This window comes from Pleuronectes platessa, chromosome 22 (genome assembly GCF_947347685.1).
Source record: "Pleuronectes platessa chromosome 22, fPlePla1.1, whole genome shotgun sequence".
Lineage (NCBI taxonomy): Eukaryota > Metazoa > Chordata > Actinopteri > Pleuronectiformes > Pleuronectidae > Pleuronectes > Pleuronectes platessa.
The window spans coordinates 13,593,894-13,618,681 of NC_070647.1; the positions used below are offsets into that span (position 1 = coordinate 13,593,894).

The following is a 24,788-nucleotide window of genomic DNA, read 5'->3' on the forward strand; positions in this document are numbered from 1 at the left end:
AGGCTTTGAATGACTGGTCCCAACGTCTTTTGCACCTGTGGAATCCTTTAGGAGCTTCCTCGAAACCTTGTCTGGTTGAATATACTGAACAGGTCAATGCTATTTCTCTCTTTTTTCATGTGATGTTCAAGGGGGAGGGGGGGTGGCACGGTGGTGCAGCGGTTAGCCTCGCAGCAACAGTTTGCACGGGTAACTGTTAGAGATCGAGACTCATCAGGTTGATCGGTTGTTTCTATCATCTTGTGTCTGGAAGCAGCACAAAGTCTGACTTCTATATATCCAGTGTGAACTCATTTATTAGGTCATGGGAGTTTTTTCACTTATTCACACCTCTTTGAGCTTATCGAATTTCCATACTCACAACATGAGCCTTCCTCATGTTTAAATGTGTGCGTGTGTCTGTAGCAAAACAAGCCTGAAGGTACATTCCCCATTCCCCCCCCATCAATAAAAAAGCATGAGCAATGTCAACAAAGCGGTGGCACGCGTCCAGCTCCGCCTGCAGGTTGAATCTGGAAGAGGCTCCGACAGCTCCGATAGATTATTGGGGGTAATTACTTTTAATGTCCGCATTTGTTTACACTTTCCCAATAACAGCTTTTAATAACTGGGCTCATGCCGGACAGTTTAAAAGCCCCTTTGATGCTTTTATGTCCTCTGTGTCATTGGAATCCGCTGTAAAACTGTTTACACACAACAGTGACGCGAGCCAGAACAACACAGTGCTAACCTGGATATATTGGCCCGTATTAGACCAAAACAACTACACAGTGGGTTGTAAAGAACTTGGAATTTATATTTAAGTGCAGTGGATAGGGAACACGAGCGCGGTGGTCCAGTGGTTAACGCTGTGGCCTCACGGCAGGATTAGGGTTCCTGGTTCGGTTTGGCACAGGGGGGTCTTTCTGTGTGGAGCTTGCATGTTCTCCCTGTGTCTGGGTGGGTTTTCTCTGGGTTCTCTTCCACCCACAGTCCACACAGACATGCAGCAGAGACTCTGAGTTGTGCATAGGGTGAAAGGTTGTGTGTCTCTGTATGTTGACCCTGTGGTACCCTGGTGACCCCACTCTCTTGCCCGGTGTCCTGGGTTCAGCTCTAGCCCCGGGGGTTAGGGTTATAGATAATGGATATTAAACAATGCAGCTGTGTGAGTCTCAGTTGCATGAAGAAGTTTATATCTATACTTTATTTAACTAGAATGCACTGAATTGCACATGATCATAAACATGCCTGATTTTTTTCATCAAGATCTAAGAACTATTCTCTGAGAAATCAACAGAACACAAAAACTGACTGGATTCTTCATTGGGTCATTCCTCACCCCTCCACAAAATCACACGTAAATTGGTTGTGAAGTTTTTGCATTGTCATGCTAACTAACAAACAAAACGCAGATGAAAACACAACCTCTGAGGCGGAAGGCAACAATGTGTTTCTGCAGAAACCAAATTAAAAGGAGCTGATTAAGTTTTTTATCTTCAAGTGCTTTTAATGACTTTTTCCATCCTCTATTTAATTTTTTTATACTTTCAGATAAAAGGAGAGAAGAGTTTGAATTGATGATCGACGGGTGGAATTCAGTAAGGGGATTTGTGAAGAGAAGATCCAGGACGAGGAGGAGGAGGAGCGGCTGATCGCAGGAGGAAGAGGAGGAGAGGAAGAGTATGGGCTGCTCCTGTGTGTGGATCTTCCTGCTGTGCCTGTCTCTCTCCCATCAAAGAGTCACCGCACAAACTGAAGGTAAACGACAACACAAGTTTCCCTGTAAACACCCCACACTGCGGCATCACACTCCTTCTCTTCCCTTTACTTCCTCTTACTCACTCCCTCGCTTGCTTATTCATTTATTCAGTGAGTCACCTTTTTCTTCACTTTGTTCCGTGTGTTGCAGTCGCTTCCTCCGTGTCAAACTCCACCTTATGGCGCCGTGCGTTGCTTAATTCTGAGTCTGAACCATATGTCTGATTGTCAGGAATGTGCACGGGGAGCGTATGAATTAGACGACTCAGATGCTCGGGCCAGGGAAAGGGCAGATTCTCCATGAACACCGCCTGTGCGGGTGCTCCATCATTAAATCTCCACACCTGGATTGGTGCACATGGGGCAGACGCCCACCCGGCTCCAGTTACCATCCAGACTGGGTCTAGTCAGGGAATTCAAACATCTGCTGGCCCCATGTACAGTACAGTGCTCGGTCTGCCGGCCTGTCAAACTCACCCCCCCCCCCCCCCCCAGATACAGAGCCCTAGCCTCAGGTGCTATTGGATGTCACCAAAAGGTCAAAGAGCCAATGGGAAGTTAGATCTCCTCCACCTGGAGGCCGGTTGGCAGAGAGTGATTGGTAAAGTTGTCGGGCAGAATTAAGGGGAGGATAAAAATAGGCCGAGGATGTTTTTGAAGCTGCTTCTCCTTTGCAGCTGTTTAATTGACCGCGTTAGTTCAAATGCCAGTGGTCAATATTTAATCACGAGGACAGCTTGACACCTTAAAGCTCCATTAATCTACTGTATATATATATATTTCTTTTAATCAATAGTGTCTCAAATGAGCACTGGGAGGGAGCCCCAGGGAATCATCTGAACCGTGGAGCTCTTCCAGAGACTTGTAGGTCAGTGTTTTTACTTTGTGTCACAGAAATCAGACTGCAACACTTTTAACCTATTTTCCAGAAGCAGTAAATAGCTGTTGTCATTAATTATACTCTGATAAGGTAGAATTAGGTTTTGCTTTAATATTTTTACACGACAACACATATTATGCAAGGGGTATGGCACTGGAAACAGATCCGGAAGGAAGTCGCATTTGTCATGTCGACCGTTTGAAACTTTGCCAATATTTGCTCTTTCTATCTTTTCATATTTCCTTGAGATTTTGGGCTCCTCAGCAATTTACTGCAGTTTCTCCTCCTCCTCCTCCTCCTCCTCCTCCTCCTCCTCCTCCTCCTCCCTTCTTCTGTGTGAATAACATCTGAACCTGATTGGCCTGTTGAGTTCTCTCGGACTCTGTGGTTGGTCTACATCTCCTCTCTTGATCTCTTCGGGAGCTAATTGCAGCAGTGCATCATTATTTCTGATGCGTGTGTTCCTCTCCCGGCAGAATCTTTTCTGCAGCACCCGCTGGAGCCACTGAGCTACGTCTAATGCCTAAATTGATGGAGGTTTTACACAGAGGTGCATTCAGCCTTTTTGCGATATCAGCATAGATAACCTTCAAGAAAAAAAGGTCCCTAATCCCTCAGCATGTGTTGCCTCCTTATCTTTAGACATGTGGTTCTCACCTGCCGGCCCCAGACAGACAAACTTCTGGATAATTGATCTGGTTTACTCACCCAGTCTGCCGCCGTCTGACAGAGACAAACCTGCAGCTGCTGTGTAGCTCAGAGCCTCCGCCATATTTCATATGCTCCTGCAGAAACTTCTGGAGTAGATCAATGTATCCCGGTGAATGGAACAGCCCAGATGTGTGTGCTGGGGCGGCCGGATGCCTACATGGGACTGGGACTGGGACTGGGACTGGGAGAGATGGACATAGTTGAATGCTGGGAATCGGCTTCAATGTTGAAACCATCTGCACGACCGAAACCTCCCCAAAAATTGAATTCCCAACAATATTGAGTTTCCCTCTGTGGGTGAGGGAGAACACAAGGTCATGTCCCCCCCAGTGCATCCTGGGAGTTCCCGCCAAGGGGAAGAGGGGCGAGATAATGGAGGGGAGAGAGATAGCTTGGGTAATGAAACAGGGGACGCGGCGGAGAAGCGTATGGTTATCACTTACAAAACAATCAGCGGCGCCCATCTCTTTTATTCGGCAGCCTAATCAATGCTGTCGTCACTGTGGTTTATTGCATATGTAATGCCACTATATTGATTTGGTGGGTGCTTGCGGACACAGCAGATTTCTGTCTGGAGTGGGAGTTCTGTGTGTGGGAATGAGTGCAGGCCTTTGCATCAGGAGATTCCAGAGCTTAGGCGTGTGTGTGTGTGTGTGTGTGTGTGTGTGTGTGTGTGTGTTGCTTCTCAACAGCATATTAAAAAGCATCTGGATCCTCCCACACGCAGCTACATCTTTATCCAAAATGGGATTGTTTGCGTGAGCGTTGAGACTGACCCTGATTTTCGGGTGCGTTTACCTTATTATTCTAAGCGTTCCTCATCGCTCCACTAAAGTTTTTATTGCTGGAGTGCTCAGAATATTGATAGTCTCTTCGGCTCACTTGTGTCTCATTTAACATTCATGAGGATCCGAGTGGTGCTCTGGCAGCAGAGCAGAGGCAGAGGATGGGCGGATCCTCACCGGGATGGAACACGACTGCTATCTGGTGGTCAGCAGGGGAACAAAACACATCTTCAGGGAAACAGCTGAATCCTTGAACCTTAAAAAAAGATTTACTTTGCGTTCAAGTCTTTGTCAGATCTTTGCTTCTTCCTCCTTTTGTACCCTTGCACTCACTGATCATCTGTTCTTCTCCCCTCAGCGTGCAGGACCGTGGTGCAGGCGGACATAGTTTTTCTGGTGGACACCTCGTGGAGTGTGGGTCAGACCGGCTTCTCCAGTGTTAAAGGCTTCATCTCGACCGTGGTCTCCTCCTTCAGGGACAGTGTGGTGGGAGCCGAGGGGGTCCGATTCGGCGTTACTGTCTTTGGGGATGTCCCGAGGTGACACTCAAGCACAAGCACTAACACTTTGCACACAGTTTGGTGAAAATCCCTTGAACTCTGATATTCCGGGAAAACAAACGAAAGCAGAATAATCCACTCACCTAACAATGTTCCTATTAGTTGCTCCATCACGTCCACAGTCTTCTCTAAAATCCTTCCCTCGGTAATCCTCCCCTCGCAGGATGCGGATCGCTCTGACAGACTACAGTTCCCTGGAGGAGGTGCTCAGAGCCATCAGGGACCTCCCGTATGACGGTGGATCCAGGAGGATGGGCTCTGCCCTCCAGTATCTGGTCGACCCGGTTTTCAGCCCTGCCATCAGTCGGGATCACGCTCCAAAGGTACAGGACCTCAGCCAGAGGGATGTGATCATGTGAAGGCCGATACCACAAAAGTTCCCTAAAAACCGAATCTTAATCTTACTTGTGTGCATGTTTCTCAAAGTGTGGATAAACAAGCAACAGGCAAACCACTGATTTGACAACACAACCCACTAAGACTGTTACTTCCACCCGCCCGACAACATGCATGTTCCCTATGGTTCAGTTCCACTGGGAAAGCAAATAACGATCAGCAGTCTGCATGTGTGCTCCACAGGCCGTGATGGGAAAACAAACCAAACTAACTGTTCTCCTGTTTCCACACAGCCGTGAATCTGATTTAACCACGTAGTGACAAACTGAGATAGAAAGATGCACCGGGAACAGACTTGTATTTGTCTTTTGCTTTGGGTTTAACTTGGCGATCCAGTTGGCTGTTGATAATCTGTGACTTTAACCTGATCAGCCCCAGAGGCTCAAGGACCTGCTCCGAATCTGAACTGCTGCTGGTCCCAGTCATGAGACTTAAACCAGACACAAGAATCAGCGATTTAACTAAATGTATCGTCTAATAGTTGATGCTCAAATTTGCAAATTCCCTTTGTTTCCATCAGGTCTCCATTTTCAGTTAGCTCCCTCCCTCAGACAGTCTGTGGTGGGGTCTCACAGCTGGTTAGCATTCCAGTCGACTCGACGTGGGAAGGCAGAGAATTGGGGATTTATCAGATATATTAAATTCTACAGCCAGAAATCAGCAGCTGCGTTCTCACATTGATGCTTTGGAGCCATCGACCGAGCGCTGAACTTTAAATGAACCGAGTTCACTTTTTTGCGCAATGAGCGAATTATCAGTCTCATTCTCGAGCAGACATCCTTGAATTCAGATTTGTTTTAACTGATGTATTTAATTATGAGCCAAGCTATGTCAAAAGTCCATAGAGGCTTTTTATGAGCAAGGCTGCTATGTCTATGATGACTGAAGGTTAAAATCCCTGTTAACAACGGTGAAAACTGGTTCTCTACCACTTCTTACTTTGCAAATGTGAATGAAGAAAAAGGATATTTAACTAATGACGTCCACTTACATTAAAATATTCCAACTATTCTCCTGTCTATATAATGTATAATGACTCCTCTCATGTCATTCTCTCTCTACCGGGAGCACAGATTGCAGTTTTGATCACAAACGGACCTTCGGAGGACCTGGTGGACGCCACAGCCACAGTGGCGGCTGACAACGGCATTTCTCTCTTTGCAGTAGGTGAGTGTGTGAATAGCTTCACTGTGGCGACCCCTTCAGATTGTTATCCGAGCTCTGACGCCTCTTATCATCAGTGTTTGCAGTTGGAAATTCATGTCCTGTACATTGGAATTCATTGGATTCAGGTTGGGTACTTATGAGTTTGTGTGAGATTATTGTTTGTTTGAGTCCTTACTGGATGTTCGTGGCTGCATTGTGAGACCAATTTCAGAGATAACCAAAATTATAATATCAATACATATATAACTATACCTGGGTATATAAACATATATAAATATACCTCAGTATACCTGGGTACACTCTGGACTGGTAACCCGTCTATCACAGGGCTGAGACAAAGGTTATTGTGTATTATCTCATATTAACAACATAAACATGAAATATCTCTGACAGGTAGAGCCTGACCAATATGGATTTTCAGTGGCCGCTGTTGATACTGTAGATATCGTCCATTAACCACAAAATAACAAATCATATCTATGTGTTTTTATCTAACTCTAATGAAAAATAAATACAATTGAGTCTTGATATTTAACAGTTTAAACATAAACTTAAATTACCTTAAATAAAAAGAAAACTATAGAGCTTTAATCAAGGAAATGCACATATTCTTTTTGTATAATGCAAACATGAATTCATATCTTTTTGACATATCGTTTATTCTGTAAAGTAAAGTTTACATACTCTTGCATACTGGCTAACATACATGCAGATACCAATATGCATGTGGAGTCATATCGGGTTCTTGTAATGGTCCAAATACTGGTTGCTAAAATCTGCTGACCAGTATATTGTTCTGGTTTTACTAAATACATGTAAGTAACGTAATAACAAATATAAAAGCACCTATTCAATGTGTATGTAGGAATAAGTATTTATTCCACCATGTGTTTCACCTCCGAGTTTACTTACACACATCCCCCCCCCCCCCCCTCTCTTCTACACACACGCATAAAGCACACAAGCACACGACTCGCTCCCCCTTCTGCTGGGAGCGCTGCAATAATTACTGCTCATTAGCCGATGCTGTGCTAATCGCAGCCATTTTTCATCAGGCGATTCAGTGTCCCCCCCCCATCTGCACCTCTGACACCGAGGCGTGCTCCTTTCGTTCATCATTCCTGCAGAGAGCTGGCTCCACATTCCTCTTGATTACTGGTGGGAAGCCAATGGGCCTGTGTAGCACGAATAAGGCTGGATATGGCAGTGTGGGACTGACATGCGTGTTCTGTACACACAGGAAGAACACGTGCAAATTAATATTAACTGTTTGAGGCCAAATTACAACAGTCATCTCCTTCTATTTGAATTTGACCTTTCTTCCTTTAAGTATGTTTTGTAGCCCAGAAAAGGTCTTTATCTGGAGTTTGTCTCACACACACACACACACACACACACACACACACACACACACACACACACACATAACACACCTTGAGATAGGATTAAGCCTGAGAGTTTATAACATGCATCTTCATGATGTGAGTCTGCAGCTTTTCATAGTTTCAAATAAACCACTTAAAATGCAACAGCTCCCCCTTGTGATGTCTATGGGAAGGTCTGTGGAGAAAATACCATGGAAAATGAACAGGGAGGAAGTCAAACATTGGAATGACTGGTTTTCAAATGTCCTGTCGCATTATTCACAATATTACTGTTTTGAAATGTTTTTTTAAATATCCTGGGACTAAGCATTTGAAGGCAAACTGCTGCTGTGTCACACTCCTGGTTTCTCCTGTTTCCAGGGGTCTGGGGAGCGGATGAATCCGAGCTGAGGAGGATTGTGGCCCAGCCCCACGAGGAGCACCTCCTGCTGGCTGCTGACTACTCCCTGCTGGAGCCGGTTCTTCTCAAACTGTCCCGCAGAGTGTGCGTCACAGCCTCTGAGCCACCGCGTCCTGTGAAAACTTCCCAACCTGGTGAGTTCCATTAAAAGAAAACAAGATTGTAGTCTTAAGTCAATTTGTATTTGCCCCTCGGTCTGGTTTCCAGGCAGAGCCCTCGCACTGACAGATGATTTGTTTTTTTATATAGATGAATTGCATCTTATACACCATGTAACATGATATAAAATATGAAAAATGGATTTGTTTTACTTCACACTGCACTGAAGCTTTCTCATTAAGATGGATTTTTATCTTTCACACCAGCTTTATGCAAAGACCAGCATTTGCATTATTCTCTTCTCCCATGTGCATTTCCCCTCACTCATACACTTTCATGTATTTGTACATTTTCCTCATCCATCTTCCCACACCTCCCACCTCCAGTCGAGGAGCGTGTGGTCGGCCCCAGGGACCTGCATGTCAGCGAGTTGGCCCACAGCTCCCTCAGACTGACCTGGAGCCAGGCCACAGGTGACGTCACCGGCTATCGCCTCCTGGTCACCCCTCTCTCCTCCAGGGGGCACCTCCTCCCGCTGCAGCAGAGACAGGTGAGAGACCACTGCACTACTCAACTGATAATTAATGATGTGACCTTTTGTTTTAGGTCAGAGTATAGATTAAAGTTAAGCTTATAACCTGAAGTTCAGACCTTATGCTGAAGCACGAAGGCGACTGACACATTGTGCTGAAGGGGCAGGAGGGAATAGCATTGACGGATATGGGATTTGAGGGTTTGATGGAGCACCTGACACGTCCATGAATCCCTCCTGTAATATAACGTTTCCCTCCATTTGATAAAGATTGATTTCCTGCTGAAAAACATTCACATCATCCGTCATGTCTTCTGGGAGGTCATGTTCATCCTCAGGTGCGCTCACGTCCTCACGATCCCAGCGACACAAAGCTTCTGTCATCTCGGCCTCGAACTCAGAACTGCAGGTCACGTGCACTGAGCTGAATTCGCTGAGTCATCGCTCGGTGCAGAGTTACTGTGCAACGCCATCGCAACTATCTGCACAAAATGTTTTATTTTGAAGGTTAACTCCTAAAAGTTGTGCCAAGTAATTACCATTTGCTGAGTAAATCTATTTTGCTTAATTATATAAAATTAAATACTCTTCCCACTGCCACCCAATTTGTTTGTAGGCTGCATTTAATATCGTGCTTTATTAGTCTTATTGACCATTCAAGTCACATTCACCCATTCACCCAGGGATTAAACCACCAAAAAACTGGTTAGTGGACGACCCACTCACGCCCCTGAGCCGCAGTCACGCTCCATTATTGATTATAAGAGGAATCATTACATCTGATGGACGAGAAGCCAAATCAAATTGTTCCATAGACATTTTCTGATAACGCCAACAAGTGACCCGACTATTTCTGTGGTGCACAAGAAAGTTAATCAAGTTAACTGAAGTAAATACTTAAAGTTGATAATGCCGTTAATTATTTTTTGTTGAGTTAATTCCAAAATCATATTTAAGTGGGGGATTATCTATTATCTAGTTTCTAGAATGTGTCTATTTCTTTTCAACAACATCCCTGCTGTTATTGGGATAATGTGTGTTTTACTGCTGCAGTTGTGTGTTCGAGAGAGAGAGTCATGTTCCAGACTGACAAGAGGAATATTATATTCTCTTCATCATAATGCACAATATGACTCAATTTAAATATAATGGAGAAGAGATAATTGGATAGAAGCGTAAAGAAAGCATAAGGATACTGGTGGTTTAGTGACAAACACTTAAATGAGAAATAAAGATGCAGTTTTGTTCAAGCTGTTCAGAAGAGTTTACCTGTGTCATTGCATTGGGTCTGGGTGTTTCTCCTACTCCGATTCAATCTGTCTTGATCAGTCACAGACACACACACAGACACACACACACACACACAAACACACACACACACACACACAAACTGAGCCCTTGTCTTCCTGCTGTTGTGTGACAGATCGAGCTGAAGGCAGACGTGAGCACAGCACTGGTCTCAGATCTGACCCCTAAAACAGACTATTCCTTTACCGTCTATGCCGTCTACCCTGACCTCATTGGAGACTCTGTAACCATCACCGGTCAGACAAGTAGGTGTCACACAAAAGCACAATCTCCTGAACCTGTTGGAAAGTACAAATACTACATGCATGAGTGTGCACATGTATTTTTCAAAGTGTCGCCCTCTTTTAGCCCCTTTACCCCAGGTGTCAAACTTCCGTGTCATCGAGGAGGGTTTGTTCTCGCTGCGTCTGGGCTGGACGCCTCCTCAAGGGAAGCTCAACGGATTCAAGCTCTTCATCCCAAGAGGTATGCTAACATTACACCATGCAACTGTTATCATCTGACCCAAACTACTGTCGAGACTTCTGTAAATATGAAGTATTTTGGAGTATAGATAGACACCCCTTCATTGACTTTATTCAACTGTGATTTAACTGGGATGTATTTGCTGAATGGAAACCATCGTCAGTTCTGCTGCCTCTCACCCACTTAATCTCACACGAGGCACCACAGGAACAATCCGTTTGAAAGGTCTACTTCCTGCTTATTGATTTGTTTGTATTTACGGTTGTTTTGCAGCCAACCGACCGGGATTTATTTACGAGCAGCTGCTTCCTGGCGACACCTCCTCTCACGTGATTGACAACCTGGACGAGGACAAGAAGTACACCATCAATATCTACGCTGTTTTCCCGCAGGGACCAGGCGAGCCAGTTTCCATAGTGGGCAAGACGTGTAAGTTTGATGGCCTTGAGTCAAAAGGCCATTATAATGGTCATTTACATAAACAAGGAACACACCCAGGTCTATTTATTACGTGATTGTAACACTTTTAAACATTAATTACTCTGAACGTGGAACTGATACGCGACAGGAACAAGTTATGTATTAGTTCTCAAGATATAAAATATAAGAAAGCCAAGGTGCAGTACCATAATAAATCCACAGAGGGGTGATGTTGTTGTACGTATAAATACCAGTAAGCATTAGGTCTGTTCCATATGTCCACATTTACATTTACTTTTATTTAATGCAGCACTAGACAGATGTATCTGGAGCCTGTGTGTTGATATAGATTTATAGAGATAAAAGATTTCATTACATTACTTCAATTAACCGCACTTTCTGTCACCATTAAGGTGTTGTGGCCCACTAGGTCAAATGAAACATTACATTTACGTTTGTGTGTTTGATGGGTTGTGTTTCACAGTGAAGCTGTTGCCAGTTCAGCAGTTCCTGGTCCAAAATGCCACCACAGACACGGTCCAGGCGCGGTGGACTTCAGTCAAGGGCGCCACAGGATATCGTCTGACGTGGGCTTCTCAAGGTTCCGTGTTTACACTCATGTTTTTATATATAAGAGCTTAATCTTTGTTAGTAGCTTTCTAGTGCTCCATGATACAATCAGACCAAAGGCTGCTGCTAATTCATGACATTCACACATTCATTCGTTTTGTCTTTTAGATGATCACATAGAAAACGTAAACCTTGGGGACAATTTTAACTTCTACATGATCCAGGGCCTCCACTCAGGCTCGGACTACACCATCACCATCAACCCCATCTTTGGAGACAGCGAGGGCCCTGTCACCACCACCAAAGCCAAGACATGTAACTAGAGTGTTTACAATCAACATGTATGAGAGGTTACAGTATGAGAATCAGAGGAGAGAGGACTCACCTTTGTGATGTTGTCCCTGTGTCAGTGGAGAGCAGCACAGTCCAGACCCTGAAGGTGTCGGCTGTCACCACCAGTTCTGCCGTCATCTCCTGGAACAGCGTCCCCGGGGCCACAGGATACAGACTCACCTGGGGACCCACTCCAGGTAAATCCATGTCCAATGTTCACAAGGTGATAAAGTGCTGTTCTGTGCATTTTTAAGATACAGCATTCAGACCCATAATGCCATTCGGTCTTGATCAGTCACACACACACACACACACAATTCAAAGTGATTGAAATAATATATTAACATTAGAATAGAAAGGAAACAGAACAGTAGGAAAAGAACAACAGGAATACATTGAAATGCAAATCAATAGAAATCTGAGGAGAAATGAAAGGAGGGCAAGTTGGCTCATGATGAGTTTTAAAGATTCAGTCGAATATGAAGCAGAACAGACGTTTTTTGATTTATTTTTTAAACTATATGATTCACAATACTTAATGTTTAACAGTTTTTTATTGTTTTTTTTGGGTATTCAATACAAAACAATACAATTATACAATTACAGCCTACCCCATGCAGCAGAAGTACAAACATTAAGATAGACTTCAGAATGTATATATATATAAGTATAAAGGAATATTGGATTTTAACAATACATGTAAATACAACAATGCTGCAAGACAACGCGAAGAAAAGAAAGAGAGAGGAAAATTTGATTCACAATACTTTAACTCTGCTGATCCTTGTTTGTCACAGAACAGCAGAATCATACCGAGTTATCTTGGTGGTTGAGCGGGTTCCTCAAAGACAGTCAGTGACATGTTTTCTATATTATGTATTAAGCCACTGGGAGATAATAGTTTCTTAATTCCGTCCCTATTTTCCACCACACACCGTTAATTTTTACTGCATTATGCCAGAGAAAGTTTACTTTTCGAGTAGAACCCGTGGGGCGACCCTGCCGGGGAAATTTAAGTGTCGTCTGGACAATAGTGACAGTTTTGATATTTTGTATGAATTAGCCAAGTGGGAGGATGTAACAGTCAGAGAGAAGAAGAGTAAAGGACCCATTTCCTCCCAGTGACAGACTCAGTCTGCCAAGTGCTTTTGAAAGGACTCTGCTTTTACCTCAGACACATCTCCACCTCCACCGGTCTGCCAGCAGGATGTGACAGATGGGACGGGGACGCCCTTTGATGAAATACAAATGTTGGGAACACAGTAGGAGGATGTTGTTTGCAGGGGAGGAGGCACTGGTGCTGAGCCAGAGCTACAGTGGAGTTATAATCAATTCAAATCAACAGGAGCTCTATAATCTGTGTTTACAGAGTTTACCGGGCGGGACCGCCCCAGGCAGTTGGCTTTGAATGGCAGCACCACGGACCACCATCTGAAGAACGTGGTCCATGATACAGAGTATGTCCTGACTCTCTACGTGCTGTTTGGATCCCTGGTGGGACCCGGTATCAGCGCCACCTTCAGGACCTGTGAGTACCAGGGTTGTTCAAGCTTTGAATGGACTTGAATTGTCCTGTCCCTGTCTTCACAAAGTAATGTCATTCCTCTGGTAACTAGGACGTTTGTCTTTGAGTTGTCTGTTTGATTGACAAGTCACGTGCCATTGAGCCCCCGTCACTGTTATATTAAATGTACTTATTTTTACCTCACTTCTCTGACACAAAATATTACACTTTCTCCAAATCATAAAGCTTCAAAGACAATCTGTATTAATAATCCCAGGAAATTAATTTGCACACATGTAGCTTTTACTTTCCAATGGCACAGAGCAAATAGTGTCAATAACAGTATGTCTACAAAAAAACGAAAATGGGCTCCTGATGTTTGGTCCTCTGCTCAGCTCCTCTGGGCTACGTGTCCGACTTCAAGGTGACGTCCTACACCAGCACGTCCATAGATCTGGAGTGGAGTCCCATCGTGGGGGCCACGGAGTACAAACTCACTTGGGACACAGGTAATGGGTTTCACCGTGGTTTCTTCTACTCCGGCCTTGTTCACAGCCTTTAAGTTATAAAACAAAACTTCCCTTTATGATGGAAAAAACAGTCATGTTTATGAATGTGGCCGTGCCCCTGCAGACGACAGGAAACCGCATTCCCATTACCTGGACCGCAGTGTTCTCTTCCACCGCATCGAGGACCTGAGCCCGCAGTCCCCCATCACAATCACCATCGCTGCAGTGTACGGCAACTCGGAGGGACCAGAACTCTTCTTGACTCAGCTCACAGGTACAGAACAGAAGTGAGCTCTCACACGTTATCTGGATTTATCAATGATTCATCTGAGGGTTTTAAAGGGGTTTGTAATGTTTGTAATTAAATGGGCAGGCACAGGGAAGCTCTCCATCCCGTGCCACGGCGCCCATGTGGTTCCTTCCGTGTATTTTTGGTTTTCCCATTTTAACCACAGTTCTTGCCGATGTCACTTGTAGACTGTGCTGCAGGGCTGCTATCTTTCTATCCCTGTCAGACTCAATGAGTGGGCCAGGTTTATTTCACTTGTAAATGGTAGGGTGTGGGGGGGGAAGCCACGCCAGCTCATCCAGCTCAGACATTTTGGATACGTCTTTTTTTTTTTTTTTCTTTGCATCCTGATTTAAACTGACAATATTAATATGATAAGAAAGTAGACACGGATGGACATTACATCAGCTGTTATGTTATATTTATATAAATACAGTATATATATGGTGGGGGTTTTTTCAGCTGCTGTCTCGGACTCAGAGCCGATCCCGGCAGTGAGGAAGCTGAAGGTCGGGGACATTGGAGTGAACTTCTTCACCCTGTCCTGGAGCAAAACACCAGGGGCTTCTGGGTACAAAATCTCCTGGGTCCCCTTCCTGGGTAAGAGACCACCCACTTTTAAACAGTAAACCACGTGTGCTTACATAGTATTATGGTAAAACCTGAGAAATGGACTTTTGTAACCGTTAAAATGTTTATTAAATGTTTAATTTATTTCCGTCTCTAGGGGGCGACGAGAAGTTCCACCTGGCATCTGCCGCCTCCACCAGCTTCACCATCAGGAACCTGCGGGAGAGCTCGGCCTATAAGATCCAGGTGTCGTCCATGGTGGCCAACAGGGAGGGGAGCTCGGTTCTGGTCACTGCGAGGACCCGTGAGTTCTGCCTGCTCCAAACACTGAGGGACAGAATGAGACGTGTTCTCGAGTTTTGAGGGAGATACAAAACTATCATTATTAATTCAGTGTCTCTTGTCTTTATTTGGGGTTGTAATAAAAAATATGTTTTCAGAATTGTACCCTGAAATTCAGAGCTGACAAATTAGAAATGTTCAAGGGAGAAAAACGTTAATGTTTAATATTGGCCTATAACTAATAATTAGCGATAGTAATTTAGGAAAGGTGTTAGTGAGTCGAATGTGGCTGTTCACTTGTGTTGGTGGTTTGATTATGAATGTGCTTTTTGTGTGTGTTTCAGTGGATCTTCCCAAAGTGAATGGCTTCGCTGCTCTGAACACGACAGACCGCAGCATCGTTCTGAACTGGACTCGAGTCGCCGGTGTCTCAGGCTACCTTCTCTCCTGGAGGCACATCTCAGGTCAGTGTTATTGCGTTGAGTGTTGAGCCCTGTCATCATCACTATTTGGTTTAAAGTGGCGTCGTTTTTAAAACCAATACGAATTTGGATGAATCCCAGGCACAGAATGAGTTGACTGGGCCCTCAGGGTCTGAAGTGGAAGCTGCATGACGCATGTTATTGGAATGTGAATTGAGTCTGAGCCTAATCACACTTGTGGGGAAAAGGGAGAGATGACTAAAAACATGCTAAAAAAACAATATTCACGTCCTGTTGTGTATCCAGAATTTTTACAGGCTCCTAATCCATTTCATTTCTTGATATATGTCATAAATCATATTATAATTTGTCCATTGACCCATGATTTAACACTTTGATAGAAAATGACCATCCAACACAGTTTTCTATATAATCTTTATGTTATGTTCCTGTGTCTTTCCAGTGTTGGAGACCAAATCCGAGAGGCTGGGCCCCGGTTTCTCCTCGCTCAAGATCAACGACCTGCTCTACGGCCGGACATACATCTTCACCATCAGACCTCTGTACGGAGAAGTGGAGGGGCCTATCAGCACTGTGTATCAAAGGATATGTAAGACAGCACTTTTCTAATCCCTACAAAATTCCTACTGATTGGTCAGGATATGAATACTCCTAACTTATTTGTGATATCCCTGGTACATCCTCATTTGAACATGTTTTAGTCTTAAAACACAAATTTAGCAATTCCAAACTTGTATGATCCACTGAAGTGCAACAAGCTCCAACATTTTAAACCCAACATTCCCTGTGTAACTCAGAATGTATTTACTTGTAAGAGTTCTTTATTTTCTTGTGCTGTATAATTTGCTGCTGCAGCACTGACTCTTTCCCTCCAGAGACCCTGAATAACTTTATTTATTTTACTTCTTAGTGGAACCAGATCCTCCAGTGGTGACAGTCCAGCCAGTGGCCGCCACGGCAGCTCCCCATCCCCCCCGCATCACGCCTGCCTCACAGGCTGCCACCGGCAGGCAGAAGCCCGGGAGGACGACCCGGCAACCCATCGCTGTGCCACCCACAAAAAAAAAAATAACCGCCACAAAACCTCCAGCTCGGCCAAAAGTCACCGAGGCCAAACCCGCTCAATTAACCACAGTCAGTACGGAGACATCAGCTCCACCACAATCAGGTAGTTAAACACAGGACCTGAGGCCTGTGATCCCAGCAGTGGATATATTCATTTAGAATCAAGTAAAATATGTGTGATTAAGGTTTATATACTTAAATCTCCTTGTGTTGTGTGTTTTGTCAGCATGTGGTAAGAGCAAAGCAGATATAGTTTTCCTAGTGGACGAGTCCTCCAGCATCGGGGCTAACAACTTCATCAAGATGAAGGACTTCATATTCCGTGTGACCACCTACTTCCCCGTGGTCGGTCCTGAGGGAACACAGGTCAGTCTCAGTGAAAAGCTTTTTTATTTGTATTCTCTTTTACTTTAGGGTTTATACTTTGCTATCTTTGGCCCTTGTCTTTTTTTTTTTTAGAGTGTCAGGACAAATTACAAACGGGAACAGATTACAGTGATTTTCACACGGTAATAGACGCCTGCAAACTAAACCAAACGGGCATCGTCTCATTTAAACCTCGGGCGGAAAGGACAGACAAGGCCCAACTCCACACGTCTTGTGATTCTGGCTAATGTTAGGTTTCAGGTAATAGCTGGACCCCTAGAGCATGAACCAGGAGGCAGACACACACAGAAATAGGAGTTTTAAAGGGTTTAATAGAGTAGTAAGTACAGGAGTAGGAGGGTGACGGGATCAGAACAAAGAGGCTGATTGTAAGGTGTTGGTTTCTGGTACAGTGGATGCTATTTCAGGGGATGATCCTGAGCACAGACCAAAAATAGGCAGGTATGGAATAATTACCTTTAAAAGTCTGATCTCATCGTGAAAAAACTGGGCAGAAGGTTGTAATCCAAGTCTCAAATAAACCCACAGTTTAAACTGTCCTAACTCTCACCTGTAACCCCCTGCTGTGATGATGATGATGTGGATTCTTCTCCCTCTATTCCCTCGCAGATCGCTGTGGTTCATTACAGCGACGAGCCTCGAATCGAATTCGGTCTGAATGCCTTCAAAGATAGAAACTCTGCGCTCCGGGCACTCAGGGAACTGCGTTACGGAGGAGGCAACACCAAGACGGGTGAGTGACACTCACACGTGTGCACCTCACATCAGGGGGTAGACGGTTCACGGCCTCGACTGATCGTCTTACTGGTGGATCGAAATCGTTATTTTTTACCTTAACTGTGGCTCCTGACGTGAAGTTTCAGACATAATAATCTTTGGGAGAAAATGACGTGTTAAAGTAAAAGCACCATGTTACATATAAGAGAGGCGGTGGACTAGTGGCAGAAACTTGGACTATGGGCAGAAAGGTCTCTGGTTCGTCTCTGGTTTGACTCCACGGAGAAACAACAAAAAGACGAACCTGGATTGATCTGTCCAAAAATCCAACAGGATTCTCCCTACCCTGTCTAGTGCCCCTGAGCAAGGCACCTTACTCCCCCAACATCTGCTCCCCGTACGCCGTACATGGTCGCTCACTGCTCTGTGTGTCCTTCACCAGATGGGTCAAAAGCAGAGGTTAAATTTCCCTACCTGCATGAGTGTGCCTGTGCATGTGTTTGGGACAAATAAATGTATCTTAATCTTAATCTTAATAATAGTCTCTTATCAGTAAGAATCATAGAAATGTCTGAATAACATCAATGAACATGATCAACTTCAGAAGCGGATTTTTTAATTTGGGATCCACAGTGTTCGAGACTCGACTAGTTAACAAAAAGTTAAATTGCTGTAAAAACATGTGAATGTAGTCTGCCAACATTCATTATAACATATAATACTTAATAAATCAATTGTTTTGTCCATAATTCCAGTTCTTGTTTTGTATGAGAATTTGTTTGAAACCCCAAATATGTTTAGTTGATAGATACAAAAAAGGAGAAAAAGCAGCAATACTAAACTTTAACTTTAGCATTTTTGAAAAATTTAAAACAAAAATGTAATCCTCAATATATTAGATAGACTAATTGATTAATCAAGTCATCATTTCAGCTCTCCCTTTGCTCGTCCCCAGGGAAAGGCATCAGCTACGTCCTGCAGGAGCTCTTCCAGGAGCCTCTGGGGATGAGGCCGGATGCGGCTCATGTTCTGGTCCTGATCACAGACGGCAGAGCCCAGGACGATGTGCTGCCTCCCTCCAGATTTGCCCGCGCTCTCGGTCAGTCATCGTCGTCCTCCAGCCTCTAACGTGTGTCTAGAGTTTAGATGCTCATCCACGTCCTCTCTGGATCGTCTCGAATCTGTCTCTCTCTCTCTGCAGGCGTCAGCGTCCTGGCGGTGGGAGTTTCCAACGCGGACATGGACGAGCTGATCAAAATCGCAGCTCCCACCAGCTACAAGAACATTTTCTTCTCGCCGACGTTTGACGACTTTCCTTCCATCGAGAGGGAGTTCATCAAAACCATCTGCAGTGAGGAGCTCCTGTCCGAGTTCAAACTGCACGAGGAGGTAACAAGGGAAACAAGGGAAAAGAGCTGACTCATGGTTTGAATCCTCAATAAAAGACATTTCAAACGACACCTTGTACTTTTATTCGCTTTAGCCAATTGAACATGACTTTGTACATGTTATTAAAAGCAGTTTGAGGTCTGCCACACCCCCTCTGCAGCTGTGTAGCCATGCATACTCACCATGTTATTACATACATGTAAAAAGCAATCAGTGTTTTAATTCCCACACAAAGACTCAGCGGGAGGAAACACTCGGGCAGCTTTGACGTGCGAGCAGCGCGTGGTGTGACTGCAGCTGACATCGAGGCGGCTCCATTAAACACCGCTCTCCGCCACTATGGTCTTTAATTAATGGCTGATACATAATTGAATCTCTTCCCCTTTGTTTCCCATCGTCAGTCTGCTCAGCTGGACACCCCCACTGAAGACCCAGAGGAGATGGTCAAACCTCAGGGTCCCTGCCCCTCCCAGTGTGTGAAGGTTGGTACTTGAATAAATCCCAGACATATATATTCTTATAATTTTATTTATCTGCATCCTTGTTTAAACTTCATTGATAATTGGCCGTTAATCCTATTATTCATTTGGGTTTATTTCCAGGGCCAGAAAGGGGAATCGGTGAGTTAATTGAACATGTTAAAGATGAATTATATTTATTTATTGATCTTAAATCACAGAGAGTAATTTTGTGTCACCTTGCTCCGTCTCTCAGGGGGGCGGTTTGGGTCTCGGAGGTCTGGTAGGTATTTTTAACTTTTTCTTTTACTGCAGAATGACTATAATTAAGTAGTAATATAGTGTAATAATTTGAAAGAGGAACCTTAAGGCGCTGTCCTCTCTCTGTCAGGCATCATTAAATGAAACCAAATCACCTTATTAATGATTTAACTTTTAATAACCAATGGTCTGTTTTCTATTGGCAGAAATTCAGGCAAAGCCCTGGACAGTACGATCCTTTCACTTCCTCCAAAGGAGAAATGGGAGAGAAGGTAGGAACACACACACAGACACACACACACTCACGCACACACACACACACACACACACAAAACATCTGTATCACTCCACCAATACTCCTGTTTCTTCATTCATCCTCTAATTCATTGGTCAAGTATATCCAATTACTATTATCAAACAATTACTGAGTCCAATCTAATAACCCTGCAGATGTTGTCTGGGTCAGTGTGTCTTTACTGTTGGTCTGTAGTATTAACATCATGTTTTGATTTGACAGGGACCAGCAGGAACAGATGGTGTTCCTGGGTTGCCTGGGCGACCAGGGAGAACTGGACCCCCAGGTTCTGCCGGCCAGCGGGTAACTGAATCCAGAAAGAAATAAACTTTATTTAACATTTATTTGATTCTGAGAATGACATTTGTTTTGGTTTGTTTTTTCAGGGCTCTCCTGGCGTCCCAGGTGACCTGGTGAGATGAGGATTACATCTGCTTTGACTTACCTTGATATCGTATTTTAGAATGAACCTGAGTACCCTTTATCGACCATCAAAAGGGAAATGCTAAAGAAGATATATGAATTCACCTAAATTTAAGGAATAGGTCACCTTGAAAAGAATCTCACAACGTCCCGATCGAGCCTAATCCTGAATTATTCTCAGTGTCTTTTATTTGCATTTGTTTCTTTTGATGACTTTTCTTTCCATGGCAGGGTCATCCTGGACCGGCTGGTTTAAAGGGACAAAGAGGAGAGAGAGTAGGTCCAATAACTTAAGCAATTCATGTTCCTGTTGAAAGATTTCCTGTTGATGGCCCAGTTGCAAAGAATAGATAGTTTTCCCCTCCTGTGAGTAAAGACGTTTCTCTATGGTTGGACACAGGGAGAGCCCGGATACGTTATAGCTGGAATGGATGCAAACTACGTCCCTGGACGGAAAGGAGAGCCAGGATCTTCAGTGAGTGGTCACCACACTGGGACATTTTCAAGTGTCTATCTTTGGACAGATTAAACATTATTCATTGCACGTTACAGGGACCTCAGGGGCCTCCTGGTGTATCAGGGGTCAATGGGGCCACAGGCCTGCCCGGTCAGCCAGGACCTAGAGGGTCACCTGGAATCTCTGTCAAGGTGACTTTCACTCTTTTCATATTGTATTGTTTCATAATGCTTGTGTCTTTGCATGAGAAGAACAGAACAATAATGTGTTTCATACTGTTTCTGTTGTTTAGGGAGATCCTGGAGAGCCAGGAGCAAAAGTAAGTATCAGGGCTTAAGCTGACTTTAATTTAATTTAATAAATAAATCCCCCATGCAAATTGACCTATTTTCTTAAAATCCTCAGAATCGGATGTTTAATTATATAACATCCACTGTTTCATTGATAATACTTTTCATTATTTCTGAAAGGCTTTACGTGGGAAACCAGGCGGGCCAGGAGACAAAGGAGATCCAGGAAAAGATGTAAGTGCAGAGTTGATCAAACTGTCGCTCAAGCCAAAGCACAAAGCATAACGATGAAAACAAAATAAAAGAATATTCATTCATACCTCTCTTCTTCGTCTCCCTAACACAAATCATGACTCACACATGCACTCGACTGTAGGGTGCTGCAGGTTTGCCTGGTCCCATCGGTCTAGATGGGATTCCAGGATTACCAGGTCAGAAAGGAGTGAAGGTATCTTTTGCATTTGACCTTTTAGATTGAAAATAAAACACAGAACATCAAACCGACTGAATATCTGATCTAATACATGTATAATCTTTTGCAGGGTGACGAAGGAATTGGTATACAAGGTATCCAAGGTGCTCGTGGAGAGCAGGGAGAGAAGGTACAGCAGCTTAAATACAGAATTACATTATTATTTTATCTAGAGTCCAAAGCTCCAGACTGTGATGCCAACGGGAGTTAGTTCTTGGAAATGGCTGGTTTAAATTTCAAAGGGAGGCTAAGGTTGTTTATACTTGTAGCTTGAACTTCACCAGCACTAAAAGCTTGTTGTATTAAATTAAAGATCTGTAAAATGGAAAATAATTGCAATGTTTATGTCGAATTTCCATTTCTGTTTCAGCATATGAACTTTTTTTGTTTTGCAGGGAAATATTGGTTTCCCGGGAGCAGTCGGCCCAAAGGTGCAACAAATGTATCCAACATAAAGTTCATGCTACGGATTATATACATATATTTTAACAGGATGGTAATGTTATGCAATTCATCTTTTTAGGGCGACCTTGGAGAACAGGGCATCCAGGGAATCATCGGACCTCGGGTGTGCACTTCACCATTATCTCCAGCTCAATAGCTATAGCTCAGAGTTTCCGCATGCTACACCCTGAAATGCATATCAATTCATTCCTGCTTCGGCTAATGAGGTGAAATCGCACCTATTTAACTGAGGGGTTAATATTGTGATGAAAGGATTAAGAGCCAGTGATTTATTTTGTACCTGCAGGGGAAGAAGGGATTCAAAGGGGAGCAGGGAGACAAGGTGAGTTCATTCAACACGTCCGCCCGTCCTCCAGACTGAGAATATTGACATCATTAAAATTAATACGACTATCAGTGAAAGACTCTATTTGAATTGTCCAATAGATATTTGAATAACACACACATGTTTGATTTTCTTTCTAGGGAGATCAAGGAGTGATTGGACCAATCGGACCAAAAGGACCCACAGTAAGATACAATACTTCCTACAAAAATGGAAATAGATGCGTCTATATACATATTAGCTTGTTAGAATTCATCAGAAACTCCTATTAAACCAATATCATCATAATTCCTCCCACTAACTCCCCTGAGCATATTAAAATCCACTTTCTCCTGTGATTGCTTAGAGCCTGACGCAGGTGGGGCATATTTATCCGGGACCATCTTGAGACACTATTTAATAACTGTTTCCTAACGTCTCCAAACAGACGGTTAGATTAATAAATGAACAAACGAGGGAGCCATTCTATTCGAGTTCTCCAGATCAGGTTCTATCAGAGATGGTTGAGATTATATGACCGTGAGCCAGATGTCAGACCTCAGTGGGTCTTTTGCAAATGGGCCATCTTCTTCCGCTCCCCTGATTTTTAATTTCAGACAGAATGGTCCCTTGGAAGAGATTATCACAAAATAATGCAATCCTGTCTTTTGTTATACAGTTTTTATTATTTCAAAATAAAATTAAGTTCGGCTTTGAAGATAACAATAAATTAAGTTCTGGTGCATAGCAGACAGCTTGATGGAGGGATGGGTGATGTTATAGGTTTATTCTAGAGGTAATCATAGCAGATCATCGCCATCATAGTAATATTTTACATTTACCTTGTTTTATTCATATTTTCCAGGGATTCACTGGACCCATGGGGTTAAAAGGAGACGAGGGTCTGAGAGGAGCCCCGGGAGACCCTGCCAAGGGGGTAAGAAAAATATCTCTCCCATTTCAGCTCTGTCAATAGGAGCATGAGACTCTGAATTAAATATTTGTTATCCCCATCACAACAGATACTTGGGCCGACTGGAAAGAAAGGTGCCAGGGTAAGTAGCCCAAGGTAGTTTTATTTCTCAGCTTAAATTTGTGTACCAGTGGGAGTCTTCGCCACATGTTGATATTTCTCTGAAGATTTATTACATCCACAAAGATCCAATTCTCTTAAAGCTTGGTTTCAAATCTTAATTATATGTCTATAGTAGATCATATATTTTGAAACAGAATGTCATCATTCATTCGGACTTCAACACTCAAATTCTGAGGAAACCACAGTCCTTATTAAGTTTGACAGGGGGACTGACAACGTGGCAAACAGTCGCACAACTGTCATCACATCACACTTTAATTGGTTCACAGTGATATGGGACTTTCAAACCTCCATATCCCGGCTTGCTTCAACCTTAATGCGTCAAAAACATCTTTCTGTGTATCTATAGTGACACATGTTCCGCTCAGCTATGGCTATTTTTTTTTAAATGTTGTATCCAATTGATGCTGTGCTTCCATTAAGTATTTGTACGATTAAAACTTGCAAAACCGTTGAGCAGCTTCCTGTTGCTGCTCGACTACAGATTGGAGGTTTTCCCAGAAAGGTTTAATTGAACACAACCAGGCTGCTGTGTCATCTTGTTAAATTTTGACCAAGTTGTTTGGGCCTGTATTTATCTTCGCTGGGTGAAACGAAGTCGCTCAACCTGAGGGAAGTGATTCTCCTGATGTTTCATTCTCTGGCAACATTGGTAATTAATTGTTCGGGGTATTATTGCTCATTCAGACTCGGTCCTCTGGGTCTGCTTTTCAAACACAATTAAGATTTTCTCTCATTAGCTTTGTGGGAATGAGCGCTTCGTCGGATGCGACCTCTTTAATCCCAGTTCACAGGGCACCATTTAAAGTGAAGAGAGTTTTGTTTTGAAACCGTCGCGCTAATTTCGCCCGATGGCCAGAATCATTGATTGTTTTTTCTCTGAGTGTGAGTGAATATGTTCTGTCTGTCAGGGAGACATCGGCCCGGTCGGCCTCACGGGCCCCCAGGGAATCAAAGGGGAACAAGGAGGCAAAGGAGATAAGGTTAATAGTGACACTTGCATTTACTGCAGTAAATAACCATCAAATATACAAGAAACGTAAAGATCCAGAATGGCTACGGTTTGTTTTGATGTGTATAGGGGAGTCCTGGTTTTGGGATTCCAGGACAGCAGGGACCAAAGGGAGAGAACGGTGAGAGGGTGAGTCACCTGCAAAGTCAAATCGCTCATTGAAAATGTCGGTTGCTTTTATAATGAAGCAGTGAACGGCCGTCTGTGACTGTTATATGTATGTTTTTATCATTTAAAGGGAAATGTTGGTTTGTCCGGAAGATCAGGACCAAAGGTAAGTTAGATCTGCTTCAATTAAAGCTTCAATTACATAGAGGATATATTGGTGTTTTGTCATTGTTAAAGATTA

General features: G+C 43.6%; 1 protein-coding gene across 1 annotated transcript in view; it reads left to right on the forward strand.

Moving 5' to 3' along the window:
- The first annotated feature begins 1,601 nt into the window (after positions 1-1,601).
- Positions 1,602-24,788, forward strand: part of col7a1l (collagen type VII alpha 1-like) — a 42,151-nt gene continuing 18,964 nt past the window's right edge. Inside the window, 46 exon segments of the mRNA XM_053415472.1 lie at positions 1,602-1,740; positions 4,475-4,655; positions 4,840-4,999; positions 6,146-6,239; positions 7,985-8,158; positions 8,510-8,673; positions 10,079-10,208; positions 10,312-10,428; positions 10,702-10,857; positions 11,333-11,449; positions 11,587-11,733; positions 11,829-11,948; positions 13,121-13,279; positions 13,651-13,764; positions 13,889-14,038; positions 14,516-14,653; positions 14,781-14,927; positions 15,250-15,369; positions 15,791-15,937; positions 16,259-16,516; positions 16,640-16,779; positions 17,410-17,533; positions 18,473-18,616; positions 18,719-18,906; positions 19,308-19,388; positions 19,509-19,526; positions 19,621-19,647; positions 19,832-19,897; positions 20,143-20,223; positions 20,307-20,333; positions 20,575-20,619; positions 20,744-20,818; positions 20,896-20,991; positions 21,093-21,119; positions 21,271-21,324; positions 21,467-21,538; positions 21,633-21,692; positions 21,958-21,993; positions 22,086-22,130; positions 22,314-22,349; positions 22,493-22,537; positions 23,197-23,268; positions 23,354-23,386; positions 24,339-24,410; positions 24,509-24,568; positions 24,678-24,713. Of these exon segments, the coding sequence (XP_053271447.1) occupies positions 1,665-1,740; positions 4,475-4,655; positions 4,840-4,999; positions 6,146-6,239; positions 7,985-8,158; positions 8,510-8,673; positions 10,079-10,208; positions 10,312-10,428; positions 10,702-10,857; positions 11,333-11,449; positions 11,587-11,733; positions 11,829-11,948; positions 13,121-13,279; positions 13,651-13,764; positions 13,889-14,038; positions 14,516-14,653; positions 14,781-14,927; positions 15,250-15,369; positions 15,791-15,937; positions 16,259-16,516; positions 16,640-16,779; positions 17,410-17,533; positions 18,473-18,616; positions 18,719-18,906; positions 19,308-19,388; positions 19,509-19,526; positions 19,621-19,647; positions 19,832-19,897; positions 20,143-20,223; positions 20,307-20,333; positions 20,575-20,619; positions 20,744-20,818; positions 20,896-20,991; positions 21,093-21,119; positions 21,271-21,324; positions 21,467-21,538; positions 21,633-21,692; positions 21,958-21,993; positions 22,086-22,130; positions 22,314-22,349; positions 22,493-22,537; positions 23,197-23,268; positions 23,354-23,386; positions 24,339-24,410; positions 24,509-24,568; positions 24,678-24,713 (4,629 nt within the window). The 5' untranslated portion in view covers positions 1,602-1,664.